This window comes from Borostomias antarcticus, assembly GCF_949987555.1.
Source record: "Borostomias antarcticus genome assembly, chromosome: 9".
Taxonomy (NCBI): Eukaryota; Metazoa; Chordata; class Actinopteri; order Stomiiformes; family Stomiidae; genus Borostomias; species Borostomias antarcticus.
The window spans coordinates 30,136,153-30,164,041 of NC_140242.1; the positions used below are offsets into that span (position 1 = coordinate 30,136,153).

The window sequence follows — 27,889 nt, forward strand, 5'->3', positions numbered from 1 at the left end:
GACCTGTTAGGACACCACAGACTGACCCGTTAGGACAGGGTCACCACAGACTGACCCGTTAGGACAGGGTCACCACAGACTGACCTGTTAGGACACCACAGACTGACCCGTTAGGACAGGGTCACCACAGACTGACCCGTTAGGACAGGGCACAAGTCAGTGGAGATCATGTTGGACTTGGTCCTGTCTTGTATAAGTCACCATCAAATACAACGTATTACCTTAATTTAATCTTTCATATCTTTGTCTCCTCGCGTAGTGAAGAGTATCCTCCCGTATGTCCTGATGCTTTAGGACCCTTACTCACTGAAACGTGCACTTTGAACCCTTACTCACTCAAGTGTGCACTTTGAACCCTTACTCACTCAAGTGTGCACTTTGAACCCTTACTCACTGAAACGTGCACTTTGAACCCTTACTCACTGAAACGTGCACTTTGAATAATCAATGCACTGATTTATCCCACTTCACTGTTACGCTTCATTTAAAGGCAGTATTTCAAGTACAGTACTAAAAACAGTGCTCTCTCGACCTGTGAATGTAATGCATAATCAAGCCTTATTGTGTTTTGGTTATTGAACGTCAAACTCTTTATAAAGAAATATGAATGTCCTGGTTGTGAGTAGTTGATCACTTGCATGGTACTAAGCATTTCTTAATAATAAACGAAATAAAGAAATAAACCAGTGTGAACCTTGAATGAACCAGCGCCACATTACCTCAGTAGAGAAATAAACACAGCTATAGCTTTTGAATTTATTTATTATGCACTTTTTCCTCATTTGCTTAAAAAAACAGTAATTCCAATTAACACTGCATCTAACTTGAAACCCCAGTTGTGACTCAGTGCTGTAATGTGACTAAGACCTGAACCAACGCTCTCCACGTAGAAAAGTGATAACCACATACAGTACAACAGGGTTGACTTATCAGCTTCATACTGATTAGTGAGTCAGTGTGAGTCTCAGAGACAATATGTCCCTAAATCCCCTTGTTTATATTCTGATTATTGTATTTCTGTTTTCTACAGCTCTGCACACTGATCACCAAAGCATGCCATGTTAGGAAACTAGCTTGATTTTCATATTTCTACTCTTAATGTTAATCAGAGTGGCACTTCAGTTGAGGTGCCACTATCTCCTAAACTCACTCTCTCTCTTTCTGTCTTTGTATCAAGGATTAGCATGGTTTCCTGTGTGTGTGTGTGTGAGTGTGTGTGTGTGTGTGTGTGTGTGTGAGTGTGTGAGTGTGTGTGTGTGTGTGTGTGTGTGCGTGTGTGTGTGCGTGTGTGTGTGCGCGTGTTTGTGTGTGTGTGTGTGTGTGTGTGTGTGTGTGTGTGTGTGTTTCTGGGCGGTGATCTCAGGGGGTCAGGCGTTTGGGGTCCCGAGGGAACATGGAGGTCTGGCGGATGTTGTGGAGGCCCAGGTACAGCATGGTGACCCTCTCCAGACCTGCAGGAACCAGAACACTGGGTCAGCGCCGTTCAGCAGGGGACAACACCAGGACAACATGTCCATTCAGCAGGGGACAACCAGGACAACATGCCAGGAACACATCATTCACATCAAACCGTCCTTCAGTCCAGCACAGCTGCTGAGACGAGTGTAAAAGCGTTTCCTCACCGATGCCTCCTCCAGCGTGGGGCGGGGCTCCGTATCGGAAGGAGTCGATGTACGCCTTGATCTTCTCCAGATCTACAAGATCAAAAACACGTGTTTTAACAAAGATGACAAACAGAACTGGACTATAAGCCCCGCCCAGAGGAGGGCGGAGTTGAGATGTTCACCAGAGGGGCGGATTCTCCGTGTGGACGAGGCGTGAGCGGAGTGGAAATGTACAGGGTGTGTATCAGGGTGTGTGGTGTGTAGACAGGGTGTGTGTGTGGGGTGTGTGTGGGGTGTGTGTGGTGTGTGTGGGGTGTGTGTGGGGTGTGTGTGGGGTGTGTATCAGGGTGTGTGTGGTGTGTGTGGGGTGTGTGTGGGGTGTGTGGGGTGTGTGTGGGGTGTGTGTGGTACCTGTCATGGTGCCTGGCTCTCTCAGTGAGCAGCTGGGGGTCGTGGTGTGTGTGTGTGTATCAGGCTGTGTGTGGTGTGTGTATCAGGGTGTGTGTGGGGTGTGTGTGGTGTGTGTGTGGGGTGTGTGTGGGGTGTGTGGTGTGTGTGTGGTGTGTGTGGGGTGTGTGTGGGGTGTGTGTGGGGTGTGTGTGGGGTGTGGGGTGTGTATGGGGGGGTAACAGACCTATGGCGTGGTGGGTAGCTCTCTCAGTGAGCAGCTGGGGGTCGTGGGGTGTGTATCAGGGTGTGTGGGGTGTGTGTAGTGTGTATCAGGGTGTGTGGGGTGTGTGTAGTGTGTATCAGGGTGTGTGTGGGGTGTGTGTGTGGGGTGTGTGTGGGGTGTGTGGGGTGTGTGTGGGGTGTGTGTGGGGTGTGTGTGGTACCTATGGCGTGGTGGGTAGCTCTCTCAGTGAGCAGCTGGGGGTCGTGGATCCTCTGGGCTCCAGACAGGATCTCCTCTCCTCTCATGAACATGTCGTAGGAGTTGGAGTATTTCTGCAGGAGAAGGACATCAGGTCATCACTGAGCATGCTCACGTGTGTGTGTGTGTGTGTGTGTGTGTGTGTGAGTATGTGTGTGTGTGTGTGTGTGTGTGTGTGTGTCTTACAGGGTCACTGGGGTCAGGCATGGTGTAGAAGGGTCTCACAGACAGTGGGTACTTGTCCAGCACATAGAAGTCAGTGTCGTACTATCAGGGCCAGAGAGAGAGGGGGGTCAGACCTTCACACACACACACACACACACACACACACACACACACACACACACACACACACACACACACACACACACACGAACCCATCCTACAAGCCCACCTTGTCCTTCACCAGACGGCCGAGCAGCTTCTCGTTGGGGGTGCTGTCAGGACAGGAAGACACAATCAGGTCTGGGAACAAGCAGGACGTGTTCTTGACCTCAGGCTCTGGATCCTGGTCACATTGATTTATTTGATCTTTATTTAACCTTTATTTAACCAGGTAAGTCAGTTGAGAACAAATTCTCATTTACAATGACGACCTGGCCAAGAGGCAGAGGTCAAACAGGTCAGAGCAGATCACATCCTAAACTAATGAAAAGACATAAATGAACAATAAGAATCAGTACAAAAATAAACACATATACACAACATTACAGAGATGAATGAAAAGCATTTCAGACTCAATGCAAACAGGCAGGGGGCAGTAGACCAGGGGGGCAGATGACCTCACTAACAGACCAGGGGGGCAGATGACCTCACTAACAGACCAGGGGGGCAGATGACCTCACTAACAGACCAGGGGGCAGTGGACCAGGGGGCAGATGATCTCACTAACAGACCAGGGGGCAGATGATCTCACTAACAGACCAGGGGGGCAGATGATCTCACTAACAGACCAGGGGGGCAGATGATCTCACTAACAGACCAGGGGGGCAGATGATCTCACTAACAGACCAGGGGGGCAGATGATCTCACTAACAGACCAGGGGGGCAGATGATCTCACTAACAGACCAGGGGGGCAGATGATCTCACTAACAGGCAGGGGGCAGTGGACCAGGGGGGCAGATGATCTCACTAACAGACCAGGGGGCAGTGGACCAGGGGGCAGATGACCTCACTAACAGACCAGGGGGCAGTGGACCAGGGGGGCAGATGATCTCACTAACAGACCAGGGGGCAGTGGACCAGGGGGGCAGATGATCTCACTAACAGGCAGGGGGCAGTGGACCAGGGGGGCAGATGATCTCACTAACAGACCAGGGGGCAGTGGACCAGGGGGCAGATGACCTCACTAACAGACCAGGGGGCAGTGGACCAGGGGGGCAGATGATCTCACTAACAGACCAGGGGGCAGATGATCTCACTAACAGACCAGGGGGCAGTGGACCAGGGGGCAGATGACCTCACTAACAGACCAGGGGGGCAGATGACCTCACTAACAGACCAGGGGGCAGTGGACCAGGGGGGCAGATGATCTCACTAACAGACCAGGGGGCAGATGATCTCACTAACAGACCAGGGGGGCAGATGATCTCACTAACAGACCAGGGGGCAGTGGACCAGGGGGGCAGATGATCTCACTAACAGACCAGGGGGGCAGATGATCTCACTAACAGGCAGGGGGCTGGTGACCAGGGCAGATGATCTCTGATACATGAGCCCTAGCCCTAACCCTGATGAGGTGAGCTCTCTCTGACCTCTCGTGAGGTCGTGGGGGAGGTGAGCGCTCTCTCTGACCTGAGGTCGTCCTCGTCCCCCATCTCCACGCCGGCGGCGCGCAGCATGGCCAGCCCCTCGGTGTACTCCAGACGCAGCGTGGGCTCCAGGAAGCGGAAGGGCTCGCTGGGGAACTGCCTGCCCACCGTCTGGATCTCCGTCTGGAACCTCACACACAGGAAGACGGGGTGCAAGCACGTTTACTACCAGCAGATGGCGCTGCAGATGTACAAACACATTCTGGCCGACATGTCCTCACCTATAAGCAGGTTATATCACCATAATACCACAAACAATCAGAAACATCCCATCTTACTTGTCTCTCAAGCCTTTGAAGATCTGGACCATGGTGTGGGTGATGGAGTCGATCACGTCGTGGTAGTGGTAGTCGAAGGCCATCTCGATATCCAGGCCCACAAACTCCGTCAGGTGCCGGTGGGTGTTGGAGTCCTCTGCTCTGAACACTGGAATAGACGAAGACCTCGCATGTTCAATTGAGTGGAAATTCCAGCAGCTTTTGAAGACACATAGCTGTGAGTTCATCTGACCACATGGGGGCGCCATGGGGCTACGAAGCTACAAAGACAGTCAGAATGGGGGAATGATGTAACGGTGCAGTAGCCTACATTTTTCATCTCCGCACCAACGCTGTCATATGAAAACATGTACCCAAACCCAAACATCTGTAACATCCAGGCCTGTGAATCCGGCCATGCAAATGCCCTCAATACCAACTGCTTGTTGACTCTATAATAACCACTGGTTAGTCCATGCAAGACTTCTGACCATTGGCGTCAGGTGGACGTTACGCTGGGAACACGCCAAGCCGAGGGGGGTGGTCTTACCTGGTCCCACGCAGAAGACCTTGTCAAAGTCCGCGCAGATACACATCTGCTTGTAGAGCTGGGGAGACTGGGCCAGGTAGGCGCTGGTTTTGAAGTAGGACACGGTGAAGACATTAGCTCCGCCCTCGCTGGCGGCTGGGGGGGGGGGAGACGCCTATTAGAGCATCAACACCTCACAGACAAGAGGACACATCTCTAGTACATAGGACAGGACACACACCTCCAGGACAGAGACACACTCATCACACAGAACAGAGAACAGACCAGACAAACACTCATCATAGAGGCCCGTCTGTCTTCTAATACTTCCCCAATACGCGGAGACAAACATGTTTTTGTTCTTCAAACCCATCTCTTCATTGACATCTGTGAGTGTGGGTTAGGGCGTTGGATGTGTGATGTTTATATGACAGGAGGTAGTCGTACAGCAGTACAATGTGTATGTGCTATATGGGTGTTGACAGAGGAACATGTGGTTTTAAGCAGAGAACAGGGTTCTCACAGCTGCGGCTGCCATGTAGTAAAAGGCGGCATTTTCAAATATGTGCAACCAGGCTGGGGCGTTTTCATTGGCTCCTGAAGAAGAGGAAGTGAAAGCGATGCTCCTCCCACCACGGTTGAGACGTGGCGAGGTGCAGAGATACTGGGAGAGACACGGCCATCTCTCCTGACTGAACCACACCCTCCCCAGCGTACTGAACTGCTACCCTTATAAGCCCCAGAAATGTTCCCTAAACTTTATTTGTTGTCATCTTTGAGACGGTTCCTCTACAAGTCTACGCTGTTGTGCAAATCAATGGGCGTGGCTACAGAACCGGGCATCCCCCCCCCACCGTGAGACTCATTTGGTGATTAGAGGAGCAGACAGGCTTCCCTGGACACGCCCTGCTAGACACGCCCTGCTAGTCACCCCGTCTGAGTCACAACCAGCAATAGACCAGGGAGCGCTCAGATAACGTCTCATTAAGGAGCCATTGAGCTCAGGCCTGAAAGTGTTGGTCCTGGCAGGTGAGACTGGGGTGAGGATGTTCAGTTCAGGCCTGAAGGGGTTAGGGTTAGGGTTAGGGTTAGGGTTAGGGCCAGACCCTAGCTCGGTACCTGAGATGATCTTGGGCGTCTGGATCTCCAGGAAGCCCTTGCTGGTGAGGGTCTCTCTGAAGAGCATGCACACCCCCGACTGCAGGCGGAAGATGGCCTGGCTGGTGGTGGTCTGGGGGACAGAAGCACGTTAACATGGACGAGGACACCAGCCCCCACAGGCATACTGACACACACACACACACACACACGCACGCACACACACACACACACACACACCAGGACACCAGCACCCACAGGCATACTTACACACACACACGCACGCACCCACGCACGCACACAGGCATACTGACACACACACACGCACGCAGGCACGCACGCACACACACGCACGCACACCCACCCACGCACGCACGCACGCACACACACGCACGCACACCCACCCACGCACGCACGCACACCCACCCACGCACGCACGCACGCACACACGCACGCACGCACACACGCACGCACGCACGCACGCACACACGCACGCACACACGCACACACGCACACACGCACGCACGCACACACACGCACGCACACCCACCCACGCACGCACGCACACGCACGCACGCACGCACGCACACCCACCCACGCACGCACGCACACGCACGCACGCACACCCACCCACCCACGCACGCCCACCCACGCACGCACGCACGCACACACGCACACACGCACACACACGCACGCACACCCACCCACGCACGCACGCACACGCACGCACACCCACCCACGCACGCACGCACGCACGCACACACGCACGCACGCACACACGCACACACGCACGCACGCACGCACGCACGCACACACAGGCACGCACACCCACGCACACACGCACGCACACACCCACACGCACCCACCCACGCACGCACACCCACCCACGCACACACCCACACACACGCACGCACGCACACACGCACACACCCACACACACACACACGCGCACACACGACCATGCAAGCACACACAGGAAAACAGCTCTACGTAATCAACAGATAATCCATATTACACAATCTAACAGGGAGTAGTCAAGCAGACTGCTGATAACAGCTCTTCACTTGTTTGTTTTGAGTGAGAAATAAAACACTTATGCGTTGGAGAAGATATGCGCTGGATGAAGTCTGGATGAAGTCTGGATGAAGTCTGGATAATGAACCCCTAAGCAACCTTTGCTGATGCTGGGAAGCACAGTAGGAAGCTACGCCAGACATGTCAGTTGGTTTCAACCCGTAACGCCCGAGAGAGAGAGAGCAAAGAATCAGCCCAAACCCCCCATCACCATCACCAGGACTAGAGGGCGTTCAGGGCGTGTTCACACACCGTTAGTCACATGACTCATTCCTGACACCCCTATGACCAATATTGTACGGATCAGTTAGGTAGTCTGCTTTCATGTCTGGCTTTATCCGTCTGTGCAGCTCTGAGCCTGGCGCGGTCTGAGAGGACGACCACAGACTCTGCTTCTGGTCAGAGGCTCATGTTTCTCTTTCTACGAGGGTTAGGGTTAGAGGCCAGAGGCTGGGTAGAGGCCAGAGGCTGGCTAGAGGCCAGAGGCCGGCTAGAGGCCAGAGGCCTGCCAGGACCTGTCTGAGCTGGGCGAGGGGGCGGGGCTGAAAGAATGGCCGCCTGACCACATCAGCAGACAATGACTGAACATCCATCCAGTCAGACACCAGCGTCCCCCTCAACACTCATTAACACACACAAGCATGCAGCGCGCATGAAGGAATGAGAAACTAGTGACCTCCCTTCTCCCTGAGACTCGGTTCAGAAGCGTCTAGACGAACTGAGCCGGTGAGCTGCTGCCACATCTGAGGAGCCCAGCTAGTGAACACCCCCGACTGAACCAACCGCCACGCCGGGCGCCAAGCACATCAACACAGGTTCCTGTTCAAAACACACAGTGTAGTGTGTGTAGGTGCGTGCGTGTGAGTGTTTGTGTGTGTGTGTGGGTGCGTGCGTGTGAGTGTTTGTGTGTGTGTGCGTGTTTGTGTGTGTGTGTGTGTGGTGTGTGCGTGTGTGTTTGCGTGTTTGTGTGTGTCTGAGAGTGAGTGTTTGTGTGTGTGTGTGGTGTGTTTGTGTGTGTTTGTGTGTTTGTGTGTGTGTTTGTGTGTGTGTGTGTGTGTGTGTGGTGTGTGCGTGTGTTTGCGTGTTTGTGTGTGTCTGTGAGTGAGTGTTTGTGTGTGTGTGTGTGTGTGGTGTGTGTGTGTGTGTGTGTGTGTGTGTGTGTGTGTGTGTGTAGCGGTTGGTAGGCTGCGGTGTCCTCTACATGCTCAGTGTTCTTGTTTATTTCAGGGAGGGGACAAGCCAGTGAAAGTGACAGAGCTGTGTGTCCCCAGCAGCGTGGCTAACCGAACCGTTCATGGCTTGTGGTTTTGGGTCACGCGCCACGACAGCCCAAGATTTCAAACTCAAAAAGGTGGTTTGCATTTTTTCCGCGAGCTTACCTAGCCAACGTCAGCAACTCTGTTTAACCTGTATAAACAGGTTTGAAAATGAAATGACTGCTTAATTTCAAGCCAACTCGCCAGACAGAAAGCCTGGTTTCACCACACCTTTTCATTAACTGGGGTCTTTATGGCTCCTTGAAAAGTGCCCGTCTCTCTGACCGTCTCCCTGCCTGTCTGTCTCCCTGCCCGTCTGTCTGTCTTCCTGTGTGTGTGTGTGTGTGTGTGTGTGTGTGTGTGTGTGTGTGTGTGTGTGTGTGTGTGTGAGAGCCTGTTTATGTGTTTCCAGAGCTCTGTGGTGTGGGAGTGATAACAGGCTCCAGTCCGCCAGCTCAAAGGGACCTTGTTGTGGAAACAGGTGGTGTTGTGACAGAGCCAGGGTGAGGGTGTCTTCCTGTCTGTCTGTCTGCCTGTCTGTCTGTCTGTCTGTCTGTCTGTCTGCCTGTCTGCCTGTCTGTCTGCCTGTCTGTCTGTCTGTCTGTCTGTCTGTCTGCCTGTCTGCCTGTCTGCCTGTCTGCCTGTCTGCCTGTCTGTCTGTCTGTCTGTCTGCCTGCCTGCCTGCCTGTCTGTCTGTCTGTCTGTCTGTCTGTCTGTCTGTCTGTCTGTCTGCCTATCTGCCTGTCTGTCTGTCTGTCTGCCTGTCTGCCTGCCTGCCTGCCTGCCTGCCTGTCTGTCTGTCTGTCTGTCTGTCTGTCTGTCTGTCTGCCTGCCTGTCTGCCTGTCTGCCTGTCTGTCTGTCTGTCTGTCTGTCTGCCTGCCTGCCTGCCTGTCTGTCTGTCTGTCTGTCTGTCTGTCTGCCTGCGTCTGTCTGTCTGCCTGCCTGCCTGTCTGTCTGTCTGTCTGTCTGTCTGCCTGCCTGCGTCTGTCTGTCTGCCTGTCTGTCTCTCTGCCTGTCTGTCTGCCTGTCTGTCTGCCACGTCACCCAGGAGGGAAGTGTAGATCAGAGCTGTGAGGCCCAGCGCTCATCTGTCCGTGTGACTGAGAGCTTCTATGGAGCAGAGTCCTGTCCTGGGTGACCAGCGTCTCGGACGGTGACGGTGACGGTGTGTGAACTCACTCGGAGATCGATGACTCTGTTGTCCAGCCTGGTGTCCTGATTGACCGTCGCCCTCCCCTCCTGAGGACAGAGAACCAGTTTACAGGAACCGCAACACGTCAACATGTCAACACGTCAACACGTCAACACGTCAACACGTCAACATGTCAACACGTCAACATGTCAACACGTCAACATGTCAAACACATCTGAGGGGCTAAAAGCTATCAGACTAGACAATAAGCAGAGAGAGAGAGAGAGAGAGAGAGAGAGGAAGAGAGAGAGAGAGAGAGGGGAAGAGAGAGAGAGAGGGGAGGAGAGAGAGAGGGGAGGAGAGAGAGAGAGAGAGAGGAAGAGAGAGAGAGAGAGAGAGGAAGAGAGAGAGAGAGAGAGAGGAAGAGAGAGAGAGAGAGAGAGAGAGGGGAGGGGAGAGAGAGAGAGAGAGAGAGAGAGAGTTGGGGCTGGTCTACTATGTTACTGGCATTCCCAGACGTTCAGACCAGAACACAAGCAGTCAGGAGCTGAAGGTCTATTAAAGAAATATGACGACACAGGACGCCCTTCATGAGCCTGTGGGGTTATAATAGCATGTGAACAGCTTCCGTGTCCTGTCCACACACACACACACACACACACGCACGCACACACACACACACACACAACAGACAGAGACACTGACAGACAGATGGACAGAGAGACAGAGGGATTGAGAGAGGTGGACAAACAAACAGGCAGACAGACCGACAGACAGACAAACGGACGGACGGACAGGCAGGCAGACAGCCTCCCTATAGAGGAGGCCCCTGGACCGCCCCCCAGTGCAGCTACAGGGACAGGGACAGGGAGAGGGACAGGGACAGGGACAGGGACAGGGAGAGGGACAGGGACAGGGAGAGGGAGAGGGACAGGGACAGGGAGAGGGGCAGGGACAGGGACAGGGACAGGGACAGGGACAGGGACAGGGACAGGGACAGGGACAGGGACAGGGACAGGGACAGGGACAGGGACAGGGACAGGGACAGGGACAGGGAGAGGGACAGACAGGGACAGGGACAGGGACAGGGACAGGGACAGGGACAGGGACAGGGAGAGGGGCAGGGACAGGGACAGGGACAGGGACAGGGACAGGGACAGGGACAGGGACAGGGACAGGGACAGGGACAGGGACAGGGACAGGGACAGGGAGAGGGACAGACAGGGACAGGGACAGGGACAGGGACAGGGACAGGGACAGGGGCAGGGACAGGGACAGGGACAGGGACAGAGACAGGGACAGGGACAGGGACAGGGACAGGGACAGGGACAGGGACAGGGAGAGGGACAGACAGGGACAGGGACAGGGACAGGGACAGGGACGGGGACGGGGACAGGGACAGGGAGAGGGAGAGGGACAGGGACAGGGACAGGGACAGGGACAGGGACAGGGGCAGGGGCAGGGACAGGGACAGGGACAGGGACAGGGAGAGGGACAGACAGGGACAGGGACAGGGACAGGGACAGGGACAGGGACAGGGACAGGGTAAGGGACAGGGACAGGGACAGGGACAGGGGCAGGGGCAGGGGCAGGGGCAGGGACAGGGACAGGGACAGGGACAGGGACAGGGACAGGGACAGGGACAGGGCTCGCTGCGTGAACACTGACCAGCCGTCAGCCGTCTCCGGGCCCTGGTGGAGAGAGAGTAGACTAACCCTGACCCTGACCCCCGACCCCCGAGGGACCTTCTCTCAGCTCACGGGAACATTCATCCGCCCCACAGCTACTCATCCCTCACCTCATCCCCCTCTCCCTCGGGCCTCATCCCTCACCTCATCCCCCTCTCCCTCGGGCCTCACAGCGTCCTCCAGTTGCAGAGGCAGACGAGGCTCCGCCTGGCTGATCACGAACATCTGAGAGAGAGAGAGAGAGAGAGGGGGGAGGGGGCGAGAAAACGAGAAGAAAAAGTGAGAAAGAGAGAGAGAAAAAGGAAGAAAGAGAGAGAGAGCAAAGGAGAAGAAAGAGAGAGGGTGAGAAAGAGAAAGAAACACATTAACGGTTACAATTAACCCCCCACCGTACTTCTCTCTGCTCAACAGCAGCTGAGCGAATGGGAAGTCCCATTCAGTCCCATTCAGTCCCAAACACAAGGGAACGCTTCCTGCATTAACGGTGACTCTGGATTCATCATAATCATCATTATATATTCATGGATACATACTCTCACTCATCCCGTATGCATGGACACAAATGCACTAGTCTTTATGATGTCATCGACCTTCTCTGCTAAGCATTATTCAGGCCGTGGCTGTAGGTCTTTTAAAGACGATCGTTCATGGGGGGTTTTCATGGGGGGTTTTCATGGGGGGGTTTCATGGGGGGTTTTCATGACACGAGGCAGATGTTTGGATGGTAATGAAAGATGTTCATGTTATTCAATATTATTAAAGATGTTCGTGTTATTCAATACGGCTCAGGTTTCCAAAGAAGGGACAGAGAATCTAGCAGGTGAGCTTCATGTTGTTGGATGGGAGCCCAGACTAGAGGCCTCAGTAGAGAAGTGAGTCCATGGCCTGATATGAGCAGGTGCTTCCACACCCCCTTCCCCAACACCCGTGGACTGAAACATTAACTCTGATCTACATCTTTGTGGATATAAAACAATGGTGGCCGAGGTTTCCTCTCCAGCGTGTATCGGGTCCTGGTCTGAGCCGGAGGGTCCAGGGTGGCCTGGACCATTTCCTGGTGTGATCCGGCTGATCCGGTCCAGGTTGGCTTGTTTAGTGGTGCCGGGCGGGCCTGGGTTGGCTTGTTTAGTGGTGCCGGCGGCGCTGGGCGGAGGCCTACCCTCTCCACGTGCAGCTCCACGTCCTGCTGGGTGCAGCTCTCGATCTTCTGCTCCACCGTCTTCACCACCGCCTCCACGTCCACGATGCTCTCCTTGTTCACACTGCAGGGGAGATGGGGGGGGACAGGGGGAGGAGAGGAGGAGGAGGGGAGGAGAGGGGGAGGACAGGGGGGGGAGATGGGGAGGAGGGGAGGAGAGGAGATCAGGGGGGACCGTTAGCTTCGTCTGCCGCTCTTATTCAAAGCTAAACAGACGAGTGTGGGTGGACCCAGAATTGTACCAAGAACTGTGGAAGTTTCCACTGAAACTGATTGAAGTTCAAAGCGCGCATTTCTGGAGGAAGTAACTTAGTTGGTAACCACGAGACAGAGACATAGAAACTAGCTTATTTCAAATCACAACACAACAAGTATCCCACACCTGATACTGAGTATGGGTTTCTGTGACATATGACCTGCCGTTCCACGGCCGTCACTTCTCCACACGCCACAAACATTATTCCTCTTTTATATCGGCTCAAATCAGCTGATCACAACAAGATCAGAAAAACAAGAGATCATGTTACTTTCTCTGTTTGATCTCATGGGGAACTGGACTCATTCTCATGGTTTTCGTGGGACTCTCCATGTTTGATGAAACTGAGGTAAAAGGGACTCTTCCCTTCAAACCTCCAACGGCCACAGAAAAACACTGAGGTTGCAACTATTTTGTGGTGACGTGTTTGTGGATTGGATACCTGCACAGGGAAGGCAGCCCACTGTCCCTCTGTCCTACTGTCCCTCTGTCCCTCTGTCCTACTGTCCCTCTGTCCTACTGTCACTCTGTCCTACTGTCACTCTGTCCTACTGTCCCTCTGTCCTACTGTCCCTCTGTCCCACTATCCCTCTGTCCCACTGTCCCACTGTCCCACTGTCCCTCTGTCCCACTATCCCTCTGTCCCACTGTCCCACTGTCCCACTGTCCCTCTGTCCCACTGTCCCTCTGTCCCACTGTCCCTCTGTCCTACTGCCCCTCTGTCCCACTGTCCTTCTGTCCCACTGTCCTTCTGTCCCACTGTCCTTCTGTCCCTCTGTCCCTCTGTCCCCTCACGGCCGAGAGGTGAAGAGCTCCCCCACCACCTGTCTGCCCCAGCGCTGGAGGGCAGATGGGGCAGCCCTGCTGTAATCCCTCACCTCCTCCCCTCATTAAAGAGCAGTAATGAGAGACAGAGGGGCTCTGGTCTCAGGTCCCTGCCAGCTGCTGCAGTGGATCCTGGCTCTGCCGGGATCAGCTACACAAACAAACCCCCACCTTAATAACCTGCTCAGCGCTGCGGCCGGCAGCCGAGGGAAGACGCACCGCAAGGCCGGCTGATTAACTACTAAGCCTCCGACTACCACTAAAAGCCTCCAACTACCACTAAAAGCCTTCGACTACCACTAAAAGCATCCGACTACCACTAAAAGCATCCGACTACCACTAAAAGCCTCCAACTACCACTAAAAGCATCCGACTACCACTAAAAGCCTCCAACTACCACTAAAAGCACCCGACTACCACTAAAAGCCTCCAACTACCACTAAAAGCCTCCAACTACCACTAAAAGCACCCGACTACCACTAAAAGCCTCCAACTACCACTAAAAGCCTCCAACTACCACTAAAAGCCTCCAACTACCGCTAGAAGCCTCCAACTACCACTAAAAGCCTCCAACTACCACTAAAAGCATCCGACTACCACTAAAAGCCTCCAACTACCACTAAAAGCCTCCAACTACCACTAAAAGCCTCCAACTACCACTAAAAGCCTCCAACTACCGCTAGAAGCTCCGACTACCACTAAAAGCATCCGAGTACCGCTAAAAGCATCCGACTACCACTAAAAGCTCCGACTACCAAAGCCTCCGACTACCACTAAAAGCCCCCGACTACCAAAGCCTCCGACTACCACTAAAAGCCTCTGACTACCGCTAAAAGCCTCCAACTACCGCTAAAAGCCTCAGACTACCGCTAAAAGCCTCCAACTACCGCTAAAAGCCTCAGACTACCGCTAAAAGCCTCCAACTACCGCTAAAAGCCTCAGACTACCGCTAAAAGCCTCCAACTACCACTAAAAGCCTCCGACTACCGTTAAAAGCCTCTGACTACCACTAAACGCCTCTGACTACCGATAAGCCTCCGACTACCACTAAAAGCCTCCGACTACCAAAGCCTCCGACTACCGATAAGCCTCTGACTACCACTAAAAGCCTCCGACTACCAAAGCCTCCGACTACCGATAAGCCTCTGACTACCACTAAAAGCCTCCGACTACCAAAGCCTCCGACTACCGATAAGCCTCTGACTACCACTAAACGCCTCCGACTACCAAAGCCTCTGACTACCGATAAGCCTCTGACTACCACTAAACGCCTCCGACTACCAAAGCCTCTGACTACCGATAAGCCTCTGACTACCACTAAACGCCTCCGACTACCAAAGCCTCTGACTACCAAAGCCTCCAACTACCACTAAACGCCTCCGACTACCACTAAAAGCTCAGACTACCACTAAAAGCCTCCGACTAAGCAGAAAACTTTCCCCAGCATTTCTGGAATATATGTCCTAGGGACGAGGTGCTGCAGGGCTTTAAGCCTGAGGAGAGGAATCTGGGACTTGAGGGGATGAGAGGACGCGTGATTGCAAGCCTATGGCTGTCGAGCACTCTTCCCTAACGTTGTCATCACTGGTCTGGATCAACCCTTTCAGGAAGAGGATCTAGTTAATCTTAGGTCTCGCTCAGCTTTCGCATTAAGTCAACAAAAGAACATATGATTAGAAAGGGGCCAAAAGCCTTGGTGGTCGCATTCATGTTGGGCAGAGAGCCATAGCAGCTTCATATGGCTGCTTTAGACTGAGCGCAGGATGTTGACATTATGGACGTGATCTCCCTGCATGGGCTGGGAACCTTGGCATGACTGTGCATTTCTCTGGAGCCTGTTTGGATGCGAGGTGTTGTGCCTCCGTTGTTAGGGCGGAGTAATTGCAATAAAAATCAACTGCCATTTCCAACCACAGGATGTTGCGCAAGCGGCACAGTGAGGAACTACACTGAGTTGGTGCAACTGTGCGATGAAATTGCTCCATCATTGGACAGACAAGTCAAATGGCTTTGGGTTTAGGTTAGGGACAGCATCACCCACAGCAGAGAACGCAGTCACCTAACTGACTCTGGAGTTCATTCAGGAAGAATTAAGCTCTCAATATTTTGAATTATTTACTTGAATTAACTTAAGTCATAACAAATATTCCTATTTTATTACTAGTCCTACTATTTGTTATTGCTACTGTAACCATGTAAGGGAATTAACCAATAGTTGCTTTAGACTGAAACCTGGACCTGAAGCAACCCTCAGGATTAGAGAAATCTTTAGAGTAATGAAACCTGGAGCTGAAGCAACCCTCAGGATTAGAGAAACCTCCGTGGTTTAGGGAAGCCATGCGGTCAAATCACCCCAACACTCAGGTCACCGAGGTCAGGATGGATGACTTTGGCCTTGTGGAGCCGTCTGACCTCGGTTTGGGGCCAGCTTCCTGTTCTGCTGTATCTTGAGCCTCAACATGTTGTGCTCTAGCAGCAACCAGCTACAGTGAAAGAGCTTTCTATGGTGTGTGTGTGTGTGTGTGTGTGTGTGTGTGTGTGTGTGTGTGTGTGTGTGTGTGTGTGTGTGTGTGTGCGCGCGTGTGTGTGTGTGTGTCAAGGTTATAATAGTTTTGTTAATAGTATCAATTAGTTTTTATTTTTATATCGTTTTAAATTTTTGTTTTCAATTTTAGTTTAGATTAGTTTTAAAGCAGGTTTGCTAGTTTAGTTTAGTTTTAATTTTTTGAAAATGCTTAGTTTTAGTTTTAGTTTAGTTTGTATTAGTTTCAGTATTAGTTTTAGTTTTTCTTTCTTCTGCGCCAGCCTCGTGAGACCATCCTGATCTCGTGAGCTCACATTATTTCCCTCTGTGTGAAACAATCCATCTGGCGCAGGTCAGGTTACTTCTGCGCAGGGACACAGCTAAACAACATGAGGATAGATTTCATATCCACCCAAAATACTAGGCTTATGTATGAAATGAAAAAGACTAAAACTAAGGACATTTTCTCAATAATTTTAGTTTATTTTAGTTAGTTTTGTAAACACACAATAGTTTTAGTTAGTTATTGTTTTTTTTGTAAAGCCTAGTTTTTATTTTTATTTCAGTTAACTAAAAAGATTTTTCACACCTAGTTTTCGTTTTTTAGTTAGTTTTCGTTAACTATAATAACCTTGGTGTGTGTGTGTGTGTGTATGTATGGACAGATGGACAGACAGAGATAAATAAATAGAGAAACAGATAAATAAATACTTTAATGATCCCCAAGGGTCAACATGCTCCGAGCCTGAGTACTGAGACGGGTTTCATTCTGGCCAAAGACTCAAAATTCCTGAACCCCAAGCTTGAGAAAATAAGAAGTCATAACTACTATTTGGCCAATAAAACTTTGTGTTTACACTCATAAAATGTTCATAAATGTATGAGAACCATTACCTTCTGAACCGGTCAGTCTATGAAAGCCCATCTTGGAATACTTGGCATGGCGGAGTGTGATGGAGCGATCTTCTCAAGAGGGTGCGTATCTGAGGTATTGTTCTATGGACTGGTCAGGCTGGTCTCTCTGACCCTGCGAGGTTTTCCCACCATTGTTCCTCCAGCCCGCTGACAGGAAGTTCGGGCTCGTACTCACTTAGCGGCAAACTTGACCATCTGCTTGCTGGCACGGTCTCCCACGGCGACCAGCGCCTGGACGTTGAACTGCTGCTGACGCAGGACCAAGAAACACTGCTTTCCTGAAACAACAACAACAACAACAATAGGGTCTTTAACAACAACAACAACAACAATAGGGTCTGTAATAGGGCCCGCTGGAGTCAGAGGGAGGACCATAATGCACTTGTCAAAATAGGGGAGCGGTCCTGTCACTCACTGAGTCCAGAAGGCAGAGGTCAGCCTTGTTTAAGTGACCCCCCCTCACCCGTAAACCTCCTCTCCTGACCCCCAGGTAGCCCCCCCTCACCCGTAAACCTCCTCTCCTGACCCCCAGGTAGCCGTCAGACACACGTGACCCCCCCTCACCCGTAAACCTCCTCTCCTGACCCCCAGGTAGCCGGCAGACACACGTGACCAGACAGACCCTTTGACGTGGGCTGACGGCCTATTCAAACCGCACACCTTCAGACTGAGGAAAGCAGTGATTCAGTGGGCGGAGCACCGACCACCCACGGGCTTTGATGTCCTTCTCCTCTGTTCACTGCTGAGTCTATGGTGGAGGGGTGGGGGAGGGGGGTCTATGGTGGAGGGGTGGGGGTCTATGGTGGAGGGGGGGGGGGTCTATGGTGGAGGGGTGGGGGGGGGGTCACTGGTGGGTCTATGGTGGAGGGGTGGGGGGGGGGTCTATGGTGGAGGGGGGGGGGGGGGTCTATGGTGGAGGGGTGGGGGGGGGGGGTCTATGGTGGAGGGGGGGGGGGGGGGGTCTATGATGGAGGGGTGGGGGGGGGGGTCTATGGTGGAGGGGTGGGGGGGGGTCTATGGTGGAGGGGTGGGGGGGGGGGTCTATGGTGGAGGGGTGGGGGGGGGGTCTATGGTGGAGGGGTGGGGGGGGGGGGGTCTATGGTGGAGGGGTGGGGGGGGTCTATGGTGGAGGGGTGGGGGGGGTCTATGGTGGAGGGGGGTCTGTGGTGGAGGGGGGGGGTGTCGTGTAAATCAGGATGTTATTCGTCTCTCAAGGACGTCCTTCAATGCCCAGAAGAATGGAGGATTAGAGAAGGGAGGGAATAACTCTTAACGTAGAAGGAAGGAAACCACGACGATATGGTTGAGATCCCGTGGCTCGTTCATGATCACAGTGTTGGCGCTGGTGTGTGTGAGCTGGTGTGTGTGAGCTGGTGTGTGTGAGCTGGTGTGTGTGAGCTGGTGTGTGTGTGAGCTGGTGTGTGTGTGCGCTGGTGTGTGTGTGAGCTGGTGTGTGTGAGCTGGTGTGTGTGTGTGAGCTGGTGTGTGTGAGCTGGTGTGTGTGTGAGCTGGTGTGTGTGTGAGCTGGTGTGTGTGAGCTGGTGTGTGTGTGCGCTGGTGTGTGTGTGAGCTGGTGTGTGTGAGCTGGTGTGTGTGTGAGCTGGTGTGTGTGAGCTGGTGTGTGTGAGCTGGTGTGTGTGTGCGCTGGTGTGTGTGAGCTGGTGTGTGTGAGAGCTGGTGTGTGTGTGAGCTGGTGTGTGTGTGAGCTGGTGTGTGTGTGAGCTGGTGTGTGTGTGAGCTGGTGTGTGTGTGAGCTGGTGTGTGTGTGAGCTGGTGTGTGTGAGCTGGTGTGTGTGTGAGCTGGTGTGTGTGTGAGCTGGTGTGTGTGTGCGCTGGTGTGTGTGTGCGCTGGTGTGTGAGAGCTGGTGTGTGTGTGCGCTGGTGTGTGTGTGAGCTGGTGTGTGTGAGCTTGACGCTTCGTGGTTAAAAGGATCTAACAGCACGCCAGGGCTCGATGGTTCACTGTATTCAGATGAAGTAGCCTCTCAAACACACTCCTACTAGAATTCCCAGACCTTATTTGATCTGAAGCCGGTGGCGTCATTACAGAAACGGGGCTATGGTGGAAACAAGTGTCAGGTTGTTGTTTTTTCTGCTAAGCAAAGAGAGCAGTGACTTGCAGGTTCCTGTGAGTAAAGATACTGGGTCTCCCCCCCCATCCCTTAACCCCATGTCCACCATGGCCTGCAGGACCATACAGAACCCAGAGATAACCCAGAGATAACCCAGAGATAACCCATGTCTGGTGCCGCTGTGCTGGGAGTGGTTTTCACAATTCTCCGGATTTTGCACGTCTCTTTCAGCTGATCTCACCTCAGGTATTTATGAACAACGTTCTTGTTCTCTCCACACCGCGGCCCCGGGGCCCCGACGACAGCAGGACACGGAGCTCAACAGTGAGGGTCAGGTCTGTCCAGGAGAGGGTGGGGGGGTGGGGGGGGGGGGGTGGACAGAGACTCAGGGGATCATCTCACCTTTAGCTCTGCTAGTGTGGATCCTGGCGCGCAGCCAGACCAGCTGCTCGGCCTTCTGGGGTGTCAGCTCCTGGACCCGGACCAACGTCCTGTCTGGCTCGGAACAAGAGGAGCGCCTTCAAAGATGGGATGATCACTGCTCTCTCACCCAGCCCGCTCTCTCTCTCTGTCTGTCTCTCTCTCTCCCACTCTCTCTCTCTCTCTCTCTCTCCCACTCTCCGTCTCTCTCTCTCTCTCTCTGTCTCTCTCTCTCTCCAACTCTCTGTCTCTCTCTCTCTCTCTCACACTCTCTCTCTCACTCTCTCTCTCTCACTCTCTCTCGCTCACTCTCTCTCTCTCGCTCACTCTCTCTCTCCCACTCTCTCTCTCCCACTCTCTCTCTCCCACTCTCTCTCCCTCTCTCTCTCACACACACACACACACTCACACACACACACACACACACACACACACACACACACACACACACACACACACACACACACACACACACACACACACACACAAATACAAACACCCACACACAACCTTTTGTCCCAGCGTAAATACAAAGCCCCTCATATTTCAAGGGCAGCAGAGCTAATAAATATGTAACAGAACGCGACCCAGTGAAAACCCCTCCATTCCCAGAGCCTCATGACAAATGAGCTCCGGTTTCACCCGTGTCCCTCTGAGGCATGCCTAACCTTAACACGGCCTCCAGGTGAGACAGGGAGGCGTTGGGGCGGCGCCCTCCACCCACATGAAAGCCCCCCCCTCCCCCCTCTCCTCCCTGTAGGGGGGCAGGCATGCAGGTAGGGGGGGCGCAACTTTGTTCTCTGCAATCCGAGCCGAAAGAGCAGCCAGACAGATGGACACAGCTCAAGCGCGTCCTTCTCGTTCCTCAGTTCTGGGAGGTTATTAGTCACCGCAACTATCTCTGACATCAGGCCTCCTCTGCTGAGGTACCAGCCCATCTGTCATGTTCGGTTGTAATCACCTTATCTGCATGACGACTTAACACAGCATGCCTAAAGACAACATGTCGGCTGGAGATGGAATTCCTCTGGGAATGGGATTAGGCCAATATGCGGATTAAATAATACTTTATGTGTAACACAATACAATGATATTTCTAACAGTAAGTACTAACTTAATAGCATCCTATCAGAGTTGATGTACTGTGTTGAAAGGATGAGTGGTTGTGTTGTTTGTGTGTTGTTGACCGACCGAGTTTCTGCTGGGACTGGACCATGGGAGACACGCCGTACCGATCCTGGGCAAAGTCCTGCAACAACAAGAGACATTCAAACTCTGCGCTGTTATCAAAAAGAACAAGAGACATTCAAACTCTGCAGAGTCTCATCAGAAGCACGGGACTCACACTAACTAGGGAAAAAGCAAACAGTTCATCTGCATACAAACTGCTGAAAATGTGAGAAAGAACTAGTACCTCAAGCTAAACACAAATTCAAATAATAGAGAATCAAGTGAAAGTGTTGGTCGTCCAGGATACCTACATCCTCGTCTGTGGTTTGTTGACCAGCAGCCTGCAACAAGAGGTCAAACAGTAGTGTGGTTAACAGACTGGACATTACTACAGTCCAGTACAACATGCCCCTCTCCCAAAAACAGCTTCCCTGGCCGCCTTCTTCCAGCTCTTCCAGATCTCAATAATACAGTGTATTAATCTAGGATTGCAATGCCAGAGCTAGGCAGCTGTGTAGAGCCTGTGTGTTTCTATATCTGCTCTATGTGGGGCTATACCACGCCGTAGAGGGTGGATAACGGGGTGGATAACGGGGTGGATAACGGGGTGGATAACGAGGTGGATAACGAGGTGGATAACGGGGTGGATAACGGGGTGGATAACGGGGTGGATAACGGGGTGGATAACGGGGTGGATAACGAGGTGGATAACGAGGTGGATAACGGGGTGGATAACGGGGTGGATAACGGGGTGGATAACGGGGTGGATAACGGGGTGGATAACGAGGTGGATAACGAGGTGGATAACGGGGTGGATAACGGGGTGGATAACGGGGTGGATAACGGGGTAAATAACAGGGTTAATAACGGGGTGGATAATGGGGTGGATAACGGTGGTGTTACGGCTCATCTGTCTCAGAGCACAAGTGGACTCTGCCCGTATTCTTTATCTCTTGGCCAGGGTTCTTGGTAACCTCAGTGGAAATAACCTCACACACTGCCAGAGATAGGGTATTGAAACGGTTACTGTTTCAATTTTCTGTGCCAGCTGATATGGAGGAGTGTTAATGGCTGGTAGTGGTGGCACAGTCGGACACGGACTCTGTCTCTGAAGGGCTGGGTGTGTGTGTGTGTGTGTGTGTGTGTGTGTGTGTGTGTGTGTGTGTGTGTGTGTGTGTGTGTGTGTGTGTGTGTGTGTGTGTGTGTGAGTGTGTGAGTGTGTGAGTGTGTGAGTGTGTGGGAGGGGGGGGGTCATTATCAATGGGATACTTTCACAATGAAGTGTTCCCTCTGAACAGACGTGGGGCCTGAATGCTGAGGTGAAGCCGTGCTCAATGAGAGAGCAGAAGAATGGAGGAGAGGGAGATGCAGCAGATTAGGCCTCGGCGGTTCTTCACCAGCCAGACTCGCCCTCGCTGCTGCTTCCTAACGCTGCACTCAAACACACACTTGAAAGCAAAGTGGGTCTTTGTTTGGTTGGACAAAAACAAAGCAACACGGACAGGAATCCTAAAACAATGGCCGCCCCCTCCTCTGCCCGCTCCTACGGTGCCCCCGCGCTCAGCCTCACGCCGCCAGCTGGACCGGCGCCGCCCGCCTCACAACCCCACTGACCAGCTGGGCCTGTTTCTCAGCCTTCTTCAGCGCTTTCTCCGCTTCCTTCTGCTGTTTCTTCAGGCCCTTCTTGGACTGGGCCTGGTCCTCCTCCACCCTGGGACAGGAAGACACGCAGCGCAAACTCAGCTTCCGCAAACATCGCTCACGCTTCCTGGAGGAAGGTTTTGAGCGGGTGGGAAAATTAATTCCAGCCATCATCACCTTTGCCTTTGGCTTTTAAGTCCCCCGCTCTTTAATCCTATTGTTTTCCCGTGCTTCCAAAAACAGCCCTAGCAGCTCTATGTGGGAGTGGGATGGCGGAGTTTAGAGAGGCGCTAAGAGTCGACTCACTGTCCGGAAGAGTCGACTCACTGTCCGGAAGAGTCGACTCACTGTCCGGAGAGCCAGACCAGATGGTCCGCTGGGAGCCGTCTGTCTCTATGACTCTCTAAGCCTCTACTGGGATGCAGAGTGAACCTGAGGGTCTCTTAAGAGAGTGTGTAGTGATAGTCAGAGTGTGATAGTCAGAGTGTGATAGTCAGAGTGTGATAGTCAGAGTGTGATAGTCAGAGTGTGATAGTCAGAGTGTTCTGGGAATAGGGAAGAGGCACTTCTATGTGTTTATGTTAATAATACAATGCCATGGAAAAGAGTAACTCCAGGGGAGCCGGATAAAAGACGCTCTGCATGTTAAAGCTTAAGAGTGTCTTAACCAGCAGGAAGAGAAACCCCCCCTGGGACCTTCCATCAGAATAAAAACCCTGGGACCTTCCATCAGAATAAATATGAATGATAGTGAAGCCACAGATAAATAACTTTGTGATCCCGTTTGAATTGTGGTGTGACCATCACATATGTTTGTCCATTTAAAACATACATTTTACTCCTCGGTTGAAACTAGCTAGCTGACATTACATATCGTTTACACTTTACATTACACCTGTTTACACTCTACATTACACTCAGCGATCTCGCATGGCAGCTCTTACGGAACTGACTCTCCTTTCACGTTCCTGCTCTCAACATGGCCAGACTAACTCGTTCTGGCATAACTGCTTCACAATTTTATCACAAACTGCGACTTCCTTGACTTGCAAAATTATGTTTTAAATTGACAAACATCATATGTGTATGGACATGGCACGATTCAAACGGGATCAAGATTTGTCCTTTGCCGTTGATTACTGTTCATATTTTTTTTCTGAAATAAGATCCCTTGGGACAGACTTCCTGCTTCCTTCCACCTGGGCTCTCTATAGGCTTACAGACTGCTGACGAGGATAAAGGATATAGATATAGAGATATATAGATATATATAGATATATATATATACTGTTTTGGCAAATCACATTCCAGCCTATCAGCTGTATGCCCATCATAGAGTTGATAAAAAAACAAGCAGATGATGGCTATACCAAGAAGAGTGTGGGTGTGTTGTTCAAGAAGCCGGCCTCACTATTGTTCCCTCTGTCTGTGTGTGTGTGTGTGTGTGTGTGTGTGTGTGTGTGTGTGTGTGTGTGTGTGTGTGTGTGTGTGTGTGGGGGAGATGCTCACTCTGACTCATTTTCCTCTGACATTGTGGGGTCTTCAGGAAATAACTTAGATCAAAGTGGATATATAAATAGCTATAAAAAAAACACAATGACAACAACAACAACAACAGATGACGTTCTGCACTTGACACCAAAAGAAGCCCCTGACTCACCTGTCAGTTTCCCACCTCTCCAAGACTACGTTCTCCACCCCCCTATCTTCTCTCCACCCCCCCCCCCCATCTTCTCTCCCCCCCCCCCCCCACCCCCCCATCTTCTCTCCACCCCCCCCCCCCCCCCCTATCTTCTCTCCACCCCCCCATCTTCTCTCCACCCCCCCCCCCCCCCCCCCCCCCATCTTCTCTGAACGGACGACAGTCGGCTGTGTTTCATAATAAGAATCCAGAGCTCGGAAAACTATTCCTGGCAAATGCTGAGGTGAACACGTTCTTCATTTCAGAGGTCCTGGGCCAAGTACTGTCTATTTCCTCAAACGAATAATAATAATAATAATAATAATAATAATACATTTTATTTATACTCATAGCACTTTAAACTGATCACACAAAGGAAAAATAATGTCCCTCCTGATTAGGCCTACAGACCATTTAGACTAGGCTTAGGCCTACAGACCATTTAGACTAGGCTTAGGCCTACAGACCATTTAGACTAGGCTTAGGCCTACACACCATTTAGACTAGACTTAGGCCTACAGTACCATGTAATACTGTCTTCCCTATTCCTCCAGAACAGCCCTTATCCCCGCCCCCTGCCCTTATCCCCGCCCCCTGCCCTTATCCCCGCCCCCTGCCCTTATCCCCGCCCCCTGCCCTTATCCCCGCCCCCTGCACTGTGCCAGCGGTCATTAGAACCTGGAGCACGTGATGAGGACCAGGGTCAAGCCCCTCCTACCCCCTGTAGGAACACTGTGACCAGGGAGGAAACTGGAAGGACTTGTCTGCAGGTTCACTGCCTCCAGCGTCACAGCTCACGAGTGGACAGGCTTCTCTGCGCTGCCCAGAGACTGAACAGCTCTCACATGTTCCATCAAGCAGGGGATGTTCAACATCCATGTGACCGTCTGATTAAGAGAACTCAGAGAATGTTAAATTGAGCCATAGGTGATCCCTGGGTAAGGCTCAATACTAGTTTGTTTGGATTCATCAGTATCACTTTCTAGTGAGTTCAGCTGTCCCGTTGGCATCTGTGCTCTCATGTCAAATTCCCCTTAGCCACGCCTCTCAGCTGTCTACTCCACTGCCTGTAGAATGACAACGCAACCAAAGAGATGTCACCTAAGGCTATTCAGTACACTCACAAGTCCCTAAACGCTGCGCTGAACTAGAGACTGAAGAGGTGGAGATCTCGAAGGTCTGGTATTGGAAGACTACGTACTCAGTAGCTTAACAGGCTGAATCAATACAGGCCTGAGTGTGAATGTCACAACAGATGCTGTGGAAACATAGCTGGACCAAGGTGAACCAAACTGGGGCGCCTTCTCAATAGAAGTAACAATATTAAGCCTAGTACTAGAGGATGAAGAACTAATACCAAAAAACTTCCACATCTCAAAAACATACAAATCTCAAAAACATACAAACTGTCTTCATTCACATTGCACAAGTACCCCCAACTAACCAAGTTGTTTACCCTGTCCTGAGGGTAAACATGCTAGACCTGGTCAACTGGTCATGACAGCTCACTTGCATTCCTCTTTAGTCAGCTGGCTAGATGTGGTGAGGATGATGTTTATCAGTATACTGCACTGTAACTTTTATTTCTGTATTCTATTTGTCCTGCTTTTTGTTTAAATGTCTATAATGACTTGCTTTTTGTTTTAATGCTTTTAATGTCTCATGTAAAGCACCTTGAATTGCCCTGTGGCTGAAATGTGCTATATAAATAAACTTGCCTTGCCTTGCCTTGATGTGGATCTCCATAACTAGCCAACATTGAGAGTAAAGCTAAAACAGTTCAGTGTGTAGGTGGCTATCTAGAGTGCTTAGCAGGATACTAGTATGATACTGTGATAGTCTGTGATAGTCTGTCACACTCTGCTAACATTAGCAAGAAAGGTTTAGCCGATAGGAAACGAGATCTTAGATCTAGAGCACGATGCACCTTAACATGTAAGCATAGCACTGCAGGTGGATTGCTAGGAAGCTACTTGTGTAACATTAGATAATCATATGAAATAACTCAGGTAGAGATGATGCAATCAGCTGCTAGTTTAGCTGGCTGGCTAGCTGTTAGCTGAGGTTAGCATGCTAACTACCTAGCTAGCTGATTAGCTTCATGGCTGTTAGCATGCTAACTACCTAGCTAGCTGATTAGCTTCATGGCTGTTAGCATGCTAACTACCTAGCTAGCTGGTTAGCTTCATGGCTGTTAGCATGCTAACTACCTAGCTAGCTGGTTAGCTTCATGGCTGTTAGCATGCTAACTACCTAGCTAGCTGGTTAGCTTCATGGCTGTTAGCATGCTAACTACCTAGCTAGCTGGTTAGCTTCCCTAGCCACGCAGACTTCACTGCAGCTGAACATTCAGGAATAACATGTATTCTATCTTACCCTTGAACTTGGTCTTTAGTCATGTCAGGATGTGGGTGGATCTGGGAAGAGCAGGTTTCTCTGAGGCACAGCTGTCACTGGGCATGTAGGAGCACAGGAGGAAGGAAGGACCTGTTTTCCTGCTGCACTGGAAAACGCTTTGATTCTGGTCCGTGTCGAAACATCATAGGAGATAATAGTTCCTCACAATAAAGGCCCGCAGAAACATAACAGTGCATTACATTGTAATATTAGTATATTTTACAACTTTTACAAAAACAACTCTTTTTACTGCACTTTTGTATGTACATTGTAGTACTAGAATTGTATTGGTAAATATGGTAGCCTTTTTCACAATATTGTATTTGTATAGACAGACAGACAGACAGACAGACAGACAGACAGACAGACAGACAGACAGACAGACAGACAGACTGACAGACAGACAGACAGACAGACAGAGACAGACAGACAGACAGACAGACAGACAGACAGACAGACAGACAGACAGACAGACAGACTGACAGACAGACAAAAGCACACAATCAAGAATAATTGATTTATTATTGTATTCAGTGCTCATCAATGTGGGAGCAGTGCCTCTTACTCTAGCTGCCCTGTTGTGACGAAATGACTTTGACACCTCAGTAAAAGTCCATTGCATGTGGTGGCCTTTTGACCGAGCATGGCCAGGGTTGTGGGGTTGAATATAGTTGGGGGGCCATTAAGTAGTTTCACAGGCTGTTGACCACAGGACCTCCTGATGCAGGAAACAGTCTTCCTGCTGTTCACTTCCCAACCAAAACAAAATGTCTGTGTTAATAATAGGTTAATACCCCGGAGGAGCCTCATCCTCCAGTCTATGTATTCCCACAAGATTTGTTTACGGATGTGATCTTGTGACTTAACCAACGATTAAATCATCCATTTCTTATCAGAAATCCAAAAGCTGTAGTAGCCTACTTCATTTATGGTACAGAAATAGAATGCACCTTTCTTGAGACAATTTCCTGTGTATTTGAACAGCTTTGGCCTTTAACCTGAAAAATAAAACCTTCAGCCACACCTAAAAAGCAGTTGATGCAAAATATTAAAATAGTTCTCGACCTGAAAATAAAGTTGTTTTTGTGATGCCTATCAAAGCATTCATTTTAAGTGCATTGCTTTGTTGACCATGATACCAGATAGAGTTGAATATTATTTAAATGTTTATAAATCAAAGGTCCTGTCCAAAGCATTGTGGTGTGAGTAGTTGTGTCGCATGACAAGTAAGCCCAGCAAATAGCATGAAGGTATATAGCCACAGCAATATTACCCATAGAATCTTTAGGCTATGCGACACAATATAGCATAACATCCGAAATATCCTTTTCCATAGAGCCTACATCGCCTTCGTCATTGGCCTCATATCAGAGGCATATTAATCTTGCACGTCCCGACATTTAGATGGATATTTCCAGTGATCTTTGGTGAGAATTGTATTGACTGTGATGATGATGGGGGGTCCTGA

General features: G+C 51.2%; 1 protein-coding gene across 1 annotated transcript; it reads right to left on the reverse strand.

Annotated features, from left to right (window-relative positions):
* Positions 1–752: 752 nt before the first annotated feature.
* Positions 753–26,520, reverse strand: dars1 (aspartyl-tRNA synthetase 1). The gene is made up of 18 exons (XM_084443066.1): positions 26,401–26,520; positions 22,317–22,413; positions 21,014–21,043; positions 20,724–20,781; positions 19,515–19,607; positions 17,216–17,318; positions 12,482–12,584; positions 11,467–11,547; positions 9,682–9,741; positions 6,193–6,304; positions 5,095–5,229; positions 4,566–4,713; positions 4,271–4,417; positions 2,870–2,912; positions 2,662–2,742; positions 2,438–2,549; positions 1,623–1,694; positions 753–1,451 (listed from the first exon to the last, which is right to left on the reverse strand). Exons 1-18 carry the CDS (start codon positions 26,421–26,423, stop codon positions 1,360–1,362), a joined length of 1,590 nt encoding a protein of 529 aa, XP_084299192.1. The 5' UTR covers positions 26,424–26,520; the 3' UTR covers positions 753–1,359.
* Positions 26,521–27,889: the final 1,369 nt, after the last annotated feature.